Here is an 18,134-nt window from a genome sequence, read left to right as displayed (position 1 = left end):
ATCACCGCAGTGCATTCAGCTGCAAGAACTAGCAGCTGTGAGAACAGACCCAAACTTCCACGTTTTTCTACTTTTAGACGCAGAACGGTGCGTGGAGGCGAGGGTTGGTTCCGGAAATGCATCTTACAATGCAACATTTGGCCATTTGCAACAGAAGGCACAAGCACGTTCTGTTTCTGCTCAACCCCTTTTTTAGGTGCGAGATCACAAATGTGTGACCTCAGCGTTCCTAATGGAACGTTCTTAACGGAACATTCTAACGCTGATGTCACAATCGCTGCCGGCGGGCGAAAGCAACGGAGTTCTAGAACACAGAACGCCGAAGGGTTCATTGCGAACTGTGGGAGCGAAAAAAAACTGTGTCAGTAACTAGAACCGGCGGTAGTAGAAGGTTTTAGTGGGGACACAGCTGTAATTGTGTGTCAGCTGACGATGTTGGATTCCTGAGCACGCAGACCGTCGTCTAGATTTTAGCACTCGACCACGGAGACCGGCAGTTACGCTCGATGTTATCCAGAGCAACCTAACACGCATTAAAACGCAATCCATTCAAACAGCTGGATATTGACTGAAGCAATTTCCGACTGTTTCTGGGAATCAAACCTGCAAGCCTCTGCGTCATAAACCCAATCCCCTAGCAGTGAACCTACATCGTCTCCGATCCACAGCTCACAGCTGGGTTCTGGTGTAATTCTCTGATTCAGTTCCAACCGGCACTGAAAAAAAATACTTTAAGTTATAAATCCTAATTTGCATTTGACATCGCTTGTATCTGCTATTATTCTGTCAATAAAAAAGATCTGACAAACAGAAATACAGAAACATAGTTTTTTTGTTGTTTCTGTATTTCTTTTTCTAAGACACAAAAAAACAAATAAACAAATCAAACATGAGAAATGGTCTCAGCTGGATAAGCATACTAATTGTTCCAGGCCTTACTACAGACAGTCAGTAGTGGTGCTAAACTCCATTTAAGATTGCATGCAGTGTTCACAAAAATGGTGTAAATGAACAAAAATGAGACAAGAAAAGTGTGCTCTTTCAAATGGCGTAAAAACCCTCCCATTTTGTTCACAAATGACACTATTTCTCAGTTAATTTTTTATGCTAAATTATTGAAACACTCAGCTCAAAACAATTACCCACATGCCTTGAAACCTCAAAACTCCTTTGCTAAACCAAACAATGCAGCGAAAAGCACATTCTCATGCATAAAAATTAAACGCTTCCATCAAAACAATACTCAATTATCATCGAACAATTAGCACATTTTTATCAATCATCAGCCTAGCCGTGCACCAGATTAACAATACTATCATAAAAATATTTATTATGTTTTTGATCCAATTAAGGCCGTGACATATTTACTGTGTCTATTTCAGAAACTGTGCCAGTGAAATTGCTTTAGTTATGGCCTGAGCTCAACTGCAATCTTCCCTCTGTCTGTGTGCCCCTCCAGGTTCACATTGTGTGAATAAAGTTAAAAAAAAAAATTAAAAATAATACACAAGGAGGGTGGATCTGTCCACTGCCTTTTTTTCTTTTTAAAAAAAGCAACACTTTACTCAAAGAAACGGCCTTTCACTGAGGAACAAAAACACCCCTGCAGCCACAACCAAGTAACAGAACAGAAAAAAACGTTCTCTTACGGAAAAAAAATGTGAAAATATTTATGAGACGGTTCAGAGGCGGGTTATCGTTAATTCATGGTGCTTCTACAGGTGAGGTATGAATTAATTCATCTGGCAGTGATTGCTTGTCAGTTGAAACTTGAACACAGGAAACGCTTCATTCAGAAAAACAGCACTGAATGCAAAGTTGTGTGAAGAGGGATTTTAAACCGCACTTTGCATGAAAGTAACCAAAAAAAAATGTGAGTATATTTGATAAAAAGGGTTTCAGTGATTAGATACTTAGGCCTTAATGCTCCTGACCTGTGTCTATAGCTACTGTTAAGTGTGTAAACAATTGAGAAAAACTTGCACTAGCAGCAGAAAATTATCAAGAGGGTGTCACTAGGAACCGCGGGCAAATTGATTCCGCTCGGAACAAAAATCACCACAGACACCACAGATCACCAAGATCAGGACTCAGAAATACCCAAAAGGGCCACTGCCTGCCCCCTGGTTTTATACCCCATAATGATAACTCTCCATTAGAGAAGTACATTTTTTCTAAGCGATGAGATCATATGACATCATAGCCGTGTCTCTATTGGCTCCTGAATGCGTAATTGGCAACAGCAACCAGAACGCATGAAAGACTAATTATGCCGATTGAGACGGAAGCTTCCGGACTGGGTACTGGAAGGGAAACAGCAGCACACTTCCTCATGTGCTCCTCCTCCTCCTCTTAGTTTCATAACCTCGTCGCTCTTACATTGCCTTTGTGTTTCCATATTAGAAAGCAGCCTCCATTGATCTGCACATAAAAGGCACACACACTCGAAGGACTCAAACTGAATTACGTAACACAACATGTGCTATGCAATGCTTAGTGTGCGTGTGTGTACGTGCATGCACGTGTATGCGTGCACGTGTGTTTGCATGCATGTGTGTGTGTGTGTGTGTGTGTGTGTGTGTGTGTGGAAGGGGGCGGTCTATTCACTGTAACCAAAAGTTCACAAAGTTCAGAGGGAAAGCTTGTATCATGTAAATACACTAACTATTTCGGCGAACTACAGACCTTCACTAATCATTTCAACAATTCATTTCTTCTGATAGCTCACGCATCACACTTTTGCAAGTTTTTATAGTGTGTGTGTTCATGGAAATGTGTTGTCCAGTGCTAACGCTCGACCGAATTCCAACTAACCGCAAAATTCCACAAGTTCAGACGCAGCAAAGCTTATCATTTCGAAAAAACCTTAATCTAGTTTCGTCGGCGAGAAACAGATGCGTTTATCAATCAAATTTCAATCTTTCACACTTTAGCACTGGAAGGCAACTGGCATCTTGTGACCATATATAGGTCTCGATTTGACAGGAACAATCGTTGTTTCCCTGACAAGGTACTAACGAATTGCCAACCTCACCAGCTGATTAATGGATGCATGAAAACATTATTATTAAACATTTTTAGAAAAACGGCTTTCTTAAGTTCGCTCTGGTAAGCTGCAAAGCAAGTGACTCTGTAAGCTGTTTGTGGGCTCAGTGTACATTTGGGAGGACTCTGCTTGCTGTACCAGTCAAGGCTTCAGATCCTGGACAGTGAGCCACTGAGCGTAATGATGCAACGCCAGTTGGGGCTTGGGTGAGTTAAATCTGCGTCGAAAGGTTTAAGATTCAGGTCAGACAACTCAGTATAAATCCGAATAGACTACTTTTGTTTTGTGCTGAGATCCTTCAGTTATGCACCGCATGCACTACTATTAACAGGTATATACACTCCCTATAAACGCCATTTTGAGGCCTCATCTCGCTAGTACACCCCATGTCTATACAACTTCTGAATTTTTTGAGGGCCCCTGTCAGTCATGGGGGCCCTTGGAATTGCTCCCCCCCCGCCCCACCCCACACTGAGCTCAACACCACATTGGTCCCCTTATTGCACACTAATGTAAAAGACTATACTGAAACTAAGTGTTTCTCTGAAGGAAGTAAAATTTAAAAAAAGCAAACTTCCAGATTGTTGTAACAGTTCCAGAAATGTCTCAAATATCCCCCTCCAAATCACTCTTCGGCAATAAAAAAATTACAAAAGTAGTCATAAAAATAATTGTTCTTTGTCCTCGTTGCCAACATTGTGATCAACATCATACTGTAATAAGGCCAAACAGGACAACGCAGTCCAAAAACCAGACAGAATGCAGTGAATGCCCAGAATGCACCAAAGCTGAGATAAACCAACCAGGCTAAATCTAATTAGCATTTTACCAAAGTGACTCAGGTGAACAGAATGCTGCACAGGTGAACACGACGCTACGCTGGGTAAGGGACACCCCTGAGCTCTGCACATACCATCGACTAGACTGTACGCTTCGCAGTTTCAACGGTCTACAAACTGTCACCAAAATGAAAGACCAAAAGTTCAAAACCAAAAAAAAGCTCAATATTAAAAGTGGAAACTGAGTCTGTAAAACTACAGATGCTTTTTATAGCACTCTAAAATTGCAATCCCAAATCCCACTTTCAATGCGCACGTCATGCAGCTCCAGTGTCATTTCCATAATGAAGTCTTTAATGTTCATAAGGAAAACCTGTGTGTGTGTTTTTTTTTTTTACTCGCAAGCAATCACTGGCAACGGAATAAATTAATTAATACCTCACCTACACAAGAGCCATTCATAAATAAACCATCAGCTGTCAGAACCCCGTCATAAATATGTTTACTGTTTTCGCGGAAAACATTTCTGTGCCTTTCTGATTGCAGCGGTCCTTCGACTTCTTTAGTTACATAATGACACACTTCATTTAGAGGAAATATTGCTTTTACTTTTTGTAAGTCGTGTACAAGTGGGGAAACAAGGCTCGGGAGTAATAATCACATTTTCCACTTACATAACATTCTTGCGCTAAATTAAAGTGATTAATAATTTTGAGCTATTTATACGAGAGCTTTCTTGACGCTTAGTTTTCCCATTTATAAATAGAGTTAAAATGGTACACCAGTGAAATGTGAACCAGCTGACAGCGATAAGTACCAACGCTGACTTGAAGTAGGGGGACGTGACTCATTGAATGTCTGTTTGAAATTGTAAAAACACATGCATACATTGTGAATTTTGCCTCATATTCATTGTTTGAAATTTTGGTTAGTCCCGAGGAAAACCAACCAATTTGTAGCATTCTGTCTGTGCTAAACTAAAGCGATCTTAGTGCTGCTGGCAAATTCATATGACGACATGACATCTTTAGACATCGCAGTGTGGATATCAGATTAATCAGAAGTACTTAAAATAGTTACAACTGATTTTTTTTTTAATCCAGGGTATTTTAGTATTTGGAATGCCGATTTTATGCTCCATTCTCACCACTCTATCGCTCCTCCTGATTGGCCGGCAGGACCAGAGGCGAGCGTGCTCATTGGCTGTTCTCTAGCCGGGCTGGGCGCTTTGTGCTGGAGCAGTCAGCCCTACGCACAGTCACAGCGGGAAGGCCACAGATGGCCGTTTGACCAGAGGAGTGCATCAGGACCAGCGGAACGAGGACAAACCCGAGGGACACCATCCCCCCCCCCTCCCTGGAAATGGCACTGGACTGTAAAAAGTCAGGTGGCAACCCAACACATTTTTTTGTATTTAATTTGCTTCTTTTTCTGCAAAAAAAACATGTTCTAAACAACATGCCGTTTTTTCTTTCGCGCTGCACCTTGCTTGTGTCTGCGATACATACGATGACTAAAAGAAATGTCTGGTGCAAGATAATAGACTACTAACAATTGAAATATTTTTTAAATATTTTTTTCCAGTTCACGCTTCAGAAATACTTTGTTGGGTCGAAAAACACTGTCAGATAGCGTAGCTCATTTTGTGTGCCCAGCAGGAGGTTGATAATGTAACTGACTGATACAATTATACTCAATTCTGTACATGGTTTGTACATTAGCTTTTTGCAAAGCACCTTCTGATTCTTGAAAAGTATTTTCGTTTTGGCTGGCATGTTCACTGCTTCCAGCCGACTGCTAATTGTTCAGAGGATGAAGTATTCTGCCTGTATGAGGAACGGGAACAGCAGTGCTCCTCTGTATCTGGGGGAGGGAGGGGGGTCACTGCGATGGCGAATAGCGAACAGCCTGCAGAGCGCAGGGCCTGTGGATAACGAACATGAGGGGCTGGCAGGACGGGCTCATAAATAACTGCTGGAGCATCTGTTCACCCCGGTGAGCGGAATCGTGCGTGCGAGCGGAAATTCAGCCTATCGGTGAGCGGAATCGTGCGTACGAGCGTAAATTCAGCCTATCGGTGAGCACCTCTAAATAATCCTCTAATTACACCAGGAAAAGGCTCTTCAGTGCACACACACGCACACACTGCACACATACACTCAAACACTCCCACACACTGCACACAAGCACATACACTCTCACACACGCACGTACACACACACACTGTGCACATGCGCACACTCACTGGCACGCACACACACACACCAGCATGCGCACGCACAGACGCATAGGCAGCTGCGATGCTGCGTTGCCATGGCAACTGCTTCAATCCCCCCCCCCCCCCTCGTCTCTCCCTCCAACAAAGCCACACCAGCCATTCCATCACACTGACTCACCCACACTGCCTGTTGCCATGGAGATAGATACCACTCACATTCATTCCAAGCCCCCATTGCCAGCATCGTCACGTCACCTCCTCTCTCTCATATACCCACCTGCCCAATCACACGTCACCTCCTCTCTCATATCCCCACCTGCCCAATCACACGTGACCTCCTCTATCTCATATCCCCACCTGCCCAATCACACGTGACCTCCTCTATCTCATATCCCCACCTGCCCAATCACACGTCACCTCCTCTCTCTCATATCCCCACCTGCCCAATCACGTGACCCTCTTCTCTCATATCCCCACCTGGCCAATCACGTCACCTCCTCTATCTCATATCCCCACCTGCCCAATCACGTCACCTCCTATCTCATATCCCCACCTGCCCAATCACACGTCACCTCCTCTATCCATATCCCCACCTGCCCAATCACACGTCACCTCCTCTTCCTCATATCCCCACCTGCCCAATCACGTCACCTCCTCTTCTCAATCCCTACCTGCCCAATCACAGTGACCTCCTCTATCTCATATCCCCACCTGCCCAATCACACGTGACCTCCTCTATCTCATATACCCACCTGCCCAATCATCACCTCCTTATCTCATATCCCCACCTGCCCAATCCACGACCTCCTCTATCTCATATCCCCACCTGCCCAATCACACGTCACCTCCTCTTCTCATATCCCACCTGCCCACTCGTGACCTCCTATCCAAATCCCCACTGCCCAATCCGCAACTCTCTATCTCATATCCCACCTGCCCAATCAGTCACCTCCTCATCTCAGTCCCACCTGCCCAATCACACGCACACTCTCTTCTCATATCCCCACCTGCCCAATCCCGTCCCTCCTCTCTCATATCCCTACCTGCCCAATCACAGTGACCTCCTCATCTCATACCACCTGCCCAATCAACGTGACCCCCATCCAGTATCCCCACCTGCCCAATCAGCTCACTCTCTATCTCATATCCCCACCTGCCCAATCACACGTGACCTCCTCATCTCATATCCCCAGCCTGCCCAATCACATCACCTCTCTCTGCAGATCCTACCTGCCCAATCACATCACCTCCTCTATCTCATATCCCCACCTGCCCAATCACACGTCACCTCCTCTCTCTCATATCCCCACCTGCCCAATCACACGTGACCTCCTCTATCTCATATCCCCACCTGCCCAATCACAGTCACCTCCTCTATCTCATATCCCCACCTGCCCAATCACAGTCACCTCCTCTATCTCATATCCCCACCTGCCCAATCACACGTCACCTCCTCTATCTCATATCCCCACCTGCCCAATCACACGTGACCTCCTCTATCTCATATCCCCACCTGCCCAATCACGTCACCTCCTCTATCTCATATCCCCACCTGCCCAATCACACGTGACCTCCTCTATCTCATATCCCCACCTGCCCAATCACGTCACCTCCTCTATCTCATATCCCCACCTGCCCAATCACGTCACCTCCTCTCTCTCATATCCCTACCTGCCCAATCACACGTCACCTCCTCTCTCTCATATCCCCACCTGCCCAATCACACGTCACCTCCTCTCTCATATTCCCACATGCCCAATCACACATCACCTCCTCTATCCCATATCCCCACCTGCCCAATGACACATCACCTCCTCTATCCTATATCCCCACCTGGCCAATCACGTCACCTCCTCTATCTCAAATTCCCACCTGCCCAATCAAGTCACCTCTATCCTATATCCCCACCTGGCCAATCACACGTCACCGCCTATATCTCATATACCCACCTGCCCAACCCAGCACCTCTCTTATCTCCCACTGCCCAATCACACCTCTTCAATCTCACATCACCCTTGTACCATGTGACCCAGGCCCTCAAAATTAGCAGTACTGCTGGTTTTATCTTCTGCCTGGTCGTCCATAGACCAGAAACGTCACTGATTGGCCAGAGCTTACACTCACCTGGTGGTCACATGATTAAATCAGCCCCTGATTGGAGGGGGGTGGGGGGGAATGAAAACAGGCAGCACTACTCCTGGTGCCCAGGGCCCGATTTGAGTATCCCTGCACCACACCCCAATGCCTTCCTCCACTATCACAGGATCCCTATACAGGGGTCAGAAAGTAAAAGCCCCACCATGCGCTTCTTCCACCCATGAAATCAGCTCAAATTGGCTCTACAGTACCCCCTGGGCTGAAGAATCGTCCTGATTAGCAAACCCAGGTGATTGGACCAAAATACTGGGGAGGAGTTTTACTGTTTTACAGTGCTTGGGTTTCCCACCGCTGCACCCCCGTCACTGCCATCAAAGAAGGGTCCCCCTGCGGAGCAGAGAGGACATCAAACTACCGACCTCCGGTGTGTGTGGGAGAGATAGAGAGAATGTGAGAGAATGAGAGAGAGAATAAGAGAAGGAGAGAGAGATTGAGAGAGAGACAGAATATGAGTGTGAGAGAGAATGAGAGAGACAGAATATGAGAGAGAGAGAGATTGCTTTGGCAATATGTACCTATGTATTTCCTGCCAATAAAGCAATTTGAATTTGAATTTGAGAGAGAATGAGAGAGAGAGAGAGCACAAGAATGAGTGAGTGAGAGAGAGAGAGAATATGAGTGAGAGAGAGAGAGATTATGGGAGAGACTGCTCAAACAGATGCCCTGATCTCTCGACAGTGAGCACGACGTTGGCGTGCTGAGCCCGCTGGAGCTGCTGATCCTCTCAAGCAGAACAGACACAGTGGGTAATTAGCCCTAACTTTTTTTTTCTTTCTCTCGACTCTGTTTTGTCTCGTCGCGTTTCACCGACGGCGAGCAGCGTGGCCTCTAACTCCCCCAGCGAAGCGCTCCGGACCGCCCCCCCCCCCGCTAATTAATCACAAATCAATTAGCCGCCGAGACGGACTCCGTTCTCCGCCTGCGTCCGCTCTCTGTCGTCCAATTAAAAAACTGCGAAACGACCGAACAATAGAACACCCCCCCCCCTTACTGATCCCCCGCCCCACCCACCCCCCCCCCCACACTGTCTGACAGCGCCGCTCCCTCACACTGACGGCCCTGGTCATGGTCGTTCTCACGGTCAGGCTCTCGCGTGATTGGCCGCCGCGCTGATACCTGGCTCCGCGAAGGCTCGGCGGGAACGCGGGGGGGGAGGTGAGGGGGGCTTGGCGGTTTAGGCGGGAAATGGAAACGCAGCCGTAGCACGGCAGGCAGGATGCATTACAAATCCAATACGCCCAGAGGCGAGAGAGAGGGAGAGAGGGAGCGAGAGAGAGAGAAAGGGAGGGAGAGAGAGAGTTTATATGTAAACATATATGGGGTGAAGAATAGTGAGCCTCATAGTGTTTGGAACAAAGACAGATTTTTTTTCTTGATTTGGCTTTGTACTCGACAATTTCTGATTTGTAATCAAACAATCTAGTGCCTTGACGGGGGGGGGGGGGCTATGTGTAAAATGTGCTGTAATTTCCTCAATGGGAAACAAATGTGTACAAACATACCCCTAAATAAAAGCTGAGAATGTGCACTTTAAGCACATGCAAATTGTTTGATTACAAATTTAAGTACAGAACCAAACACGCCTTTGTCCCAAACATTATGGAGCACGCTGTACATATTATAACCCTTTGAGGAGTAGGTTTTTTTGGAATGCTTTTTCAAAATTCCGTGTCCTAGAACTCCATCGCTTTCGGTCGCCAGCACTGATTGTGACATCAGCATCAGAACGCTCAGCTAAGAACATTCTAATCACACGATCACGTGACCTCACACCCACAAAGGGTTAACCATACTGACGACACCGAAATCAAACGCGCGCGACAGAAGTCACAGGTTCATCCGTTATAGTAATTTTCTTTTTCTTTGTTTTTTTTAAATGACATACGAGGAGCTTTCTTTTCTCTTCCCTCCGACGGAGTCGCTATTAATATTAACGAAGCGGCGTGTGTATATAATGGGAATGCCTCCATCCCGCGCCGTGCGCATCAAATAAAGGAGCGCTAATGAAAGCCCTTTTTTTTTTTTAAGTTGGCGCTAGACGGGCGGGCGGGGTGATGAATGGGCGCTAATGAAATGCGTGGCGGCGAGGCATCGAGCGGCGGGCTCTGCCAATCCCGTCGCTCATAGATTACCCCAGTATGGATCTCCCGGCCCCGGGCTGAGAGACCGAGGTCTTTTTCTTTTTTCTTTTTTTTTTTGCCGTTGGCGGTTGGGGGGGGGGGGGGGTCTGGGGGGGGGGGGGGGCACTGCAGAACAGCGCCACGTTTAGGTTGCGTTCGGGTTCCCCTGACCGCGCGCTGTAGGGAGAGTACGGTACGCTAAGCTTTGCCGAGCCGTTTTCGGACGGCGAAGAGAGAGAGAGAGAGAGAGAGAGAGAGAGAGAGAGGGATAGACAGAGAGAGAGAGAGAGAGAAGAAAAGAAGGCGACCGGCTCTCCGGCGAGATGGCGGGAGAACGCAGCGGTGCGATCCCAGAGCCGCGATGGCCGCGGCGGCGCAGAGCGAAGATGACGAGGAAATTAAGAATTCAGCAGCGGAGAGAGCAAGGGAGAGGGAGGGGGGGAAGGATGAGAGAAAGAGAGTGGGAGAGGGAGAGACAGGGGGAAGGATGGGAGAGGGAGGGGGGGAATAAGAGAGAGAAAGGGAGAGAGAGACAGAGAGAGAAGATGAGAGAGAGAGAGAAGGAGAAAGGGGGGAGAGGATGAGAGAGGGAGAGGGAGAGGGAGAAAGAAACAGACAAAGAAAGGAAGCAAAGGGTCTGCTCTTGTTAAGATGAAATACACCAGGCTGCATTTTAATGTCGGGTATGAATGTTTTTGTAATCTTCCTGTGCCACAGAAGGATAGATCTCTCTTTTTTTTCAAGTTGTTCTGAATGGGAAAGAGAGAGAGAGAGAAGAAAATAGAGAGGAGGAGGAGGGAGGGGGGGATGAGGGGGGAGAGGCTATCACACAGTCACCATTTCCTCCAACAAAGACCTCACTATCTTGACTGCTTCATAACCTCTCCAAAAACAAGAGGACTATTCTGCCTCTCTTCCTTTCCCTCTCCCTCCCCTTGTTTTCTTCCCTCTCCCTCTCTTCTCCCCCCGCTCTCTCTCCCCTCTCTCTCTCTCCGCTCTCGTGCTCTCTGATCTTCTTTTGCCCCCACCCCCCCGAAGGCCCCCCTTCATCCAGCTTTCTGCAGGTCCTGGCTGAGGGACCTTATCTTGTTCCCTTGCCCCCCGCCCCTCCGCCCACCCCCCCTCCCACCCCCCCACCCTCTCAATTTCGAGGGCAGCGTTTCACCCTCCACTTCTCTTTATTGTGCCCATTTTCTCCCTGTCGCTCTGTTATTTTCCCCCAACCCTGCTCCTCCTCCTCTGAGCGCTCCAAACATTCCCCTCTTTCTCTTCCTTTCATCTTTTCGCTGTCACTCGCTCCTCTCTTCCCTGCCCCCTCCCTCCCTCCCACCCTCCCACCCTCCAACATCCCAGCATGCCTGTCCTTCTCCCGTGCTTCCTCCCAGTTTTCCCTGAAAATATTGCACGGATTAAGCAGATTTAAAAAGAGAAAAACTTTATTTAAACCAAAGCAATTAAGAGATACTAAGTGACCATGAGCTCACAACATAAACAACATCCCTTGCCTCCTCCCTCTTCTCTCTCTCTCACACACACACGAAATCGAGCACCCCTGCCTAAAGATTTCATTGCCTTTTTTTCTGAAATCTTTTTTCACTTTTTTTAGCCCCCACCACGCTCCCCCCCCCCCCCCACATGGACTGTCCTTTTACTCTTTATTTTTCCTCTGCCCCCCAACCCTCTTCTCTCCTTCATCCATATTTTCCAGTTCTCAGCAGGGATTACTGACAGAGAGGGGATAAGCAAGTCCAATCTCTCTGCCCCAACTACACACTTCTACGACTTCCTCCTAAAACTTCCTGTCCTAACGTGACCTTCATTACCCACTGTGCTTGATTAGGCTCATTAGAACTCCTCTTTTTTTGGGTCCATTCCCCCTACTCGTGAGGACAGGTTTGTGTTTTAATTTTCTGTTCCAGACTCACATGCACCACAGGATACTCCTCCTTGCAGCCCTCCTTAAAATACTGTTGCTAATGCTGAAGGTTGCGTGTGAAAGGTGAAAGGTGGTGCGAGCCACGGTTTGGGTTGGCACAATGCAGTCATTTTTGGGGTGATCATTAGACATTGTTTCAGACTGAAACTTCACTGTATGTGGGTGCACTTGTGTGTGTGTGTGTGTGCGTGTCTGGTCTGTGTGTGTGTGTGTGTGTATGTGTGTGTTTGCTGTCTGGTCTGTGTGTGTGTGTGTGTGTGTGTGTGTGTTTGTCTGTCTGGTCTGTGTGTGTGTGCGTGTGTTACGACCCTTCTAGGGGTTAAGGGTGCAATATTTTAAATGATGTTTGATATTTGGCACCAGGAGATGTAACTAAATATATATAAGCTTTCTTGTGAGAATAATGAGAGACACACAAGGCGGACTACGGTGAAAGGGATTTTACTGTGTGTGGGGGGGGGGGGGCTATTTACAAGTATTTACAGACATTTCCAAACATAAAACACGTCAAGACACACGACCGAGACCAGTACAAAAAAAAGGGAGTGGTGCCGAAAATAACAAACAAATACCCTAACTACGATTTTGTAATATAACCAACCTATTAACAATGCAGAAAACAAAACTTGTCTAACTAACCTAACTGCGACCCGCAGTCATAAATACAGAGGGCAACACCACCACTAAACTAATGTATTTAGACAGAGCCCTTACCCTACGTGTCAACACGTGTATAGGGGCCCCCGGAACTTACCTAACACTGGTCTCTGAAGCGAAACAGGGAGGACGAAATTTTAGACCACACAACTCTCTCAATAACACACACAATCTAGCATTTGCCCAAACACACAGCACAAATGAGGAAACGGAAGGCTCCTGCAGGAACGAAATGGGGATATTTTAAATTGAGAGCTGAGGCATGATTGGGGGAGACATGATTGCAGGAGGGAGTTGATTGGCGGATGGGGGGGATGAGCGGGAGAACTCTGATGATGGACAGCGGGGATGACCAATGGGAATAACGAAGGGCGGCACACGGACTCCTGCGGAAATGACAGCAACCGAGAGAGAGCAGAACGAAAGAGGGGAGAAAAACGCACGCCCGCATCCCACACGCGAACGTAACAGCGTGTCTAGGTGTGTGTGAACGTGTACACGCAGGCATGTGCACCGAGCTGATGCTTAAAATGTTTGAACCCACACTCCAATCCCCATCGATTCTGCATCAGTGAAATGTGGGCGGTGCTCACATTCATCCATTCAGTAAAAAAATCCCAGTCGTCTTCTCCATTCACACACACACACACACACACACACACACACACACACACGCGCGCACACACACACACACACACACACACACACACACACACGCGCGCACACACACACACGCGCACACACACACACGCACACACACACACACACACACGCGCACACACACACACACACACACACGCGCGCGCGCACACACACGGAACTGCTGTAGGCCGTTAAGAGGACTGCAGTCCCGCCTCTGCACTCCCGCTCCTACTCTGCTCGCGGTGGCCCAGCGTGAGTTTGCCAGCGCCAGAGAGATGGGGGCGTGGCGTCTCTGAGTGGGGGCGGGCCCCCCCCGAGGGGCTGCAGACGAGGGCGTGGGGCCCAAACGGACCGCCAGGGAGGCAGCGAGAGAGAGAGGGAGAGAGAGAGCGGCACGGTCGGGCGAAAACCGCTCGGAGAGACACCCCTGCGTCCGGCCGCTTGGCATCGCGCGGGCGCCTCGCTGGCACACGGCGGAGGAGGCGGCGCGGACGGGATCGCTACGCTACACCGCACGCGCGCCCAGAGACGGGCCTCCGCGCCAGGCAGCCGTTTCCCCCGCAGGGTGGGGTACGCGGGTACGGTCACAGTCACACCGACGTCTTCCGCCTCTCCGCGTCCGCACGGCGGCCCCTGGAGCAGCCTGTCGGCCTCCCCCTCCCACCCTCCCCCCCTCCCGATTTAAGAAAACCCGGGGACCCGTAACGACGGGCAGGAGCGCCGCGGGGAGCCAGGAACGCGAGAGCCCACGCGGCGTACGCACGGAAGCTTCCCATTTTTCTACTTCGGCGGAAAAAAAACTTAAAAAAACTAAAACCGCGATCAGAGACCCGGGCTATTCCAATAAGACGAGGAGGAGGAGGTGGAGGAGGAAGGAGCGTGAATTTAGCTCTCTGCGGCGCGCAGTTCCGCCCGCCCACAGGCGTCCCCGAGCCGAACGGCTTCGTATGTCCCGCGCGCGGACCAGCCCGGAATTACACTGCAACACATTTAAACTCGCCAAACTCATTTTCAGGCAACTAGCTTTCCCCGCCGCGCCTTCCTGCCGCCCCCCTCCGATGTGCCGCGCCACACCGGCGGCGTGCCGTCCCAGGTGCGTTCGTCATGCGGCAGGAAGGAGCGCGCGGGGGGGGGGTTTACGCAGCGTCAGAATTCGCGCCCTCGGGCTACTCTACTCCGTCATTATCTTTGCCGTTTTGCGAAAATCAATCGTCCGTACGCACGCTCAGCCGACGCAGCGAGCTGTGTGACTCGGCGTGTGAAAAACGATTTTCCCGTCTTTAGAACCTCAAAAGCGGGGGTGGGGGGGGGTCGGGGGGTGGGGGTGGGGGGGTGAGCGGGCCACACAAGCGTTTCCCCCTTCGCCTCAAGCTCCCATGGTTCATTGCAAACTCCCCCGTCTTCGCCGTTGTCTCGGGGACGCGGGGTGCAATGCTTGATGGGATTGGGCATCGCGGTGCCAAATCGGAAAAGATCGATTTTGGCTCGCGAGACAGAATGCTAAAAAGATTTTTTTAATCTATGAAAACAACAACAAGTCAAGCTATATACGGTTAATTAGAACCGTGACAGAAAATATATATATGTATAAAATTATAACACACGTATGTAACTAAGCGTCAGCTTTTTTCCCCAATAGATACAGTTTTGGAAAACTGTCCTCTCAGAAGGCACTATTATAAATTATTTAAGGAGAATTGGGGGAAAAAACATCTCCCCTGCACAGTATGACCTAACCTCAGCAAAGGGAACTGCCGTTAGTACCACACTATAACCTCAAACACTGAACATCCGACAACCTGCGCGCCTGTGGAAAAACACCCTCACTTTGACGGGACACCCTCTAAAATGAGGAAAGGATGCAGCCAGCCGACCGCGTTTTAAAGGAGACAGGAAGCCATTCGCCCTCTTTTCCGCAAAATGATTAATAATAAATTTTTAAAATAACCCCGCCGCATCTACGGCATGAAACCAGCGAAGCAATCACAGGGCCAATGACAGCGATCGATCCAGGGAGGATCCGTCATGTAAATGTATTCCCTCTCTTTTTTTCTTTCTTTTTCTCTCCCTCCCTCTCTCTTTTTCTCCTCCCCCCCCCGCCCGGCTGCAGATATTACCTCAGCTTCACATATTTGCGTTTCACCGGTAATTCAGTTCCGACTTAATTGTGTCTTAAATGTCACCTTCCTGCAGAAAGGACTCAATCACAGATGCAATATAAGTAGGGGAACGAGGTGGCGGAAGAATCCCCCCCCCTCCCCCCGGTCTCTCTTTCCTCAAGATCAGAATCTTAAGGCGCCCCGGATTTGGGGGGGGGGTTGTCGCTCCGCTCGCCGCCCCGACCCGTCCGTTAACCAGGTTCCGGAATTTCCCAAATTAAAGCCGTCCTGGCGATTCGCGGGGTTATTATCGCCGAGCAACGGCGGTTATAATAAAAAATAAAAAAAATAAAAATAAAAAACCTCAGAAAAGATTCGTTTTGCACCTGCCTCTCCCCACGGCGCCAGCGCTGACCTTTCGTCAGCGGGAAGGAGAACGAACGAACGAACGAACAAACGCGGACGTTAGCCTACTCCGAAGGCTTCCTCCCCCCCGCGCCCCGTATTAATTCACACGTTCTTTCATTTACCAGCCCTAGTTTTTTTTTTTTTTTTTTTTTAAATCCCCCCGAAACTACTTCGCTCAAAATTGTTTCCGTTGCGTATCTCTCTCACGCCGGTGGGTTTCAGTTAGACGGTGGAGAGCGGAAGAGACACGTGCTTTCCGTCTTCTGACACCGGCGTCGAAAAGAGACGACGTCTGACAAGCCCGTTAAGCACAGAACACAGCTGGTACCCCAATATCGCATGTACTGCACCAACAGGCACGGAGCCGGGGGGGGGGGGCTAAATTCTGGATCAAATGTTGTTCATTTTGTAGATGTGATCCACAATAAGCAGGAACTAGCAGGCTAATGCAGGTAATGATGCCCCCAAATCATCCTCCCCAAACCCTGTGAACCCTTTCACCCCCCTTCCCTCAAATCCCCAAAAACCTCAGCACCCCAAAATTTGGGCACCCACCTACGCCCACTGGAGCTATGAGGTTGAGAGCCAGTGTGTTTGTGAAAAGAAAGAGTGGATTCATGTTTAAAGACTACACAAAAAAAAATCAAGCACCCACACCTGCCAAATCCCATTCCAAAAATACAATTCTAAAAGCACCAAAAAAAAAAAAAAAAGAAGAGAAGAGTTCTGCTTTTTTCACACACAAGAGAAGCATTTAAAAATAAGCACAATACCCACATCCACTTTCTCAAGAAACGAGTCCAAAAAAGGCAAGAATATTCAAAATGGTCAGTTCAGTACTGCATTGCAATAAAAAAAAAAAGTTATATGGATATAGATGTGTGTGTGTGTGTGTGTGTGTACTCAGCATTGCACCTTGCACCTTGAGCCGCTGCTTAGAGATTACTCTTATCCTTAACAAGGCTGTGAGAAACCGGCGTCTCTGATTCCACACAAAACGTTCTGGTAACGTTGTTCTAACCTTGCAGAAACCTCGGGGGCATTTATTTATTAGCCCTCGTGGACGTGCTCCAAGGGACGGGGCGAAGATGAAGTGCGTCTGTCACGCTGCAGCAGTGATGTATCTCAGCCGCACGGATCGTTTTGCCCGAACGCTAACCTGGAATAACGTCGGTTTCACATATCTGACGATCCGCTTTCCTTTCAAACCACAGTTTCTGTTTCTCGTGATGTTCTTCCATCTGGTCTCATATTACAACTTACAAAATATGCTACTCTGAATGTACACACACACAGACACATTTCGGTATACACTGAGCTAAATTCAATCAATTTGTTGCTTTTGAGTTTTTTTTTTTTTTCCTCTACTTCCCCAAAAAAGAATTGCTTAAAAACCAAGAAAAAACGAAAAACATGCAACAAAAATACCTTCGTCTCTCGGCCTGTTCATCGAAGATTCATCGTGTTTTTTTGTGAGCGGACCTAGGGTTCAGAAAAAAGGGGAGGAAAAAGAGAGAAGAGAAAATTCAAAAAGATTACTGTGGCAAAAAAAAATAAAAAATCAAAAAAAAGAAAAAGAAGAAGGAGCAAAAAAAGACACATCAGCAAGAAGGCATCTTTCTCATTTTAAAAAGAGACAAAACTTTCAAAAACAAAAAATAAATCAAAAAGGCATTACAAACACAGATTTTTTTTTTCTGTTTTTTTTTTTTTTTTTTTTTTTTACAAGAAAAGACAGAAACCCTTTGCAAGATAAGAGAACTGGGAGTGTGACGACCTAACATGCTGTTTCGCACCCCTGAGACTCGGAAATCCAGATTTCCTTTGTGTCCGATTTAAGTGGGTTTGTGTAAAATGGCCTGTCCCGGGTGCTGGGAGCAGAATGGAAGGCAGCAGAAGGCTCAGAGACTGAAGTAGTCAGTGCTGCCATAAAAACTGGCTCTTAATTTGAGGCTGAATAAATCACCCCCCCCCCCCCCCCCACCAACCAGACCCCCCCCATCCCCCCTCCTCACCGCCCCCTTCCCCCAACACCCCATGCCCACCCATATGAGTTTCGGGAGGGGGTGCTC

The 18,134-nt window shown here is 48.1% G+C and overlaps 1 protein-coding gene across 2 annotated transcripts in view; it reads right to left on the bottom strand.

Moving 5' to 3' along the window:
• Positions 1-18,134, bottom strand: part of nlgn2a (neuroligin 2a) — a 131,999-nt gene that overhangs the window by 58,993 nt on the left and 54,872 nt on the right. The window contains exon 3 of one of the 2 annotated variants that reach the window (XM_064325606.1): positions 17,491-17,544. The exons of the other annotated variant lie outside the window; for it this stretch is intronic. Within the exon in view, the coding sequence (XP_064181676.1) occupies positions 17,491-17,544 (54 nt within the window). The remainder of the gene's footprint in view (positions 1-17,490; positions 17,545-18,134) is intronic. 2 annotated transcript variants of the gene reach the window in all.

The sequence above is a fragment of the Anguilla rostrata genome, chromosome 3, assembly GCF_018555375.3.
Source record: "Anguilla rostrata isolate EN2019 chromosome 3, ASM1855537v3, whole genome shotgun sequence".
Taxonomy (NCBI): Eukaryota; Metazoa; Chordata; class Actinopteri; order Anguilliformes; family Anguillidae; genus Anguilla; species Anguilla rostrata.
This window is presented reverse-complemented; position numbering and strand designations above follow the sequence as displayed.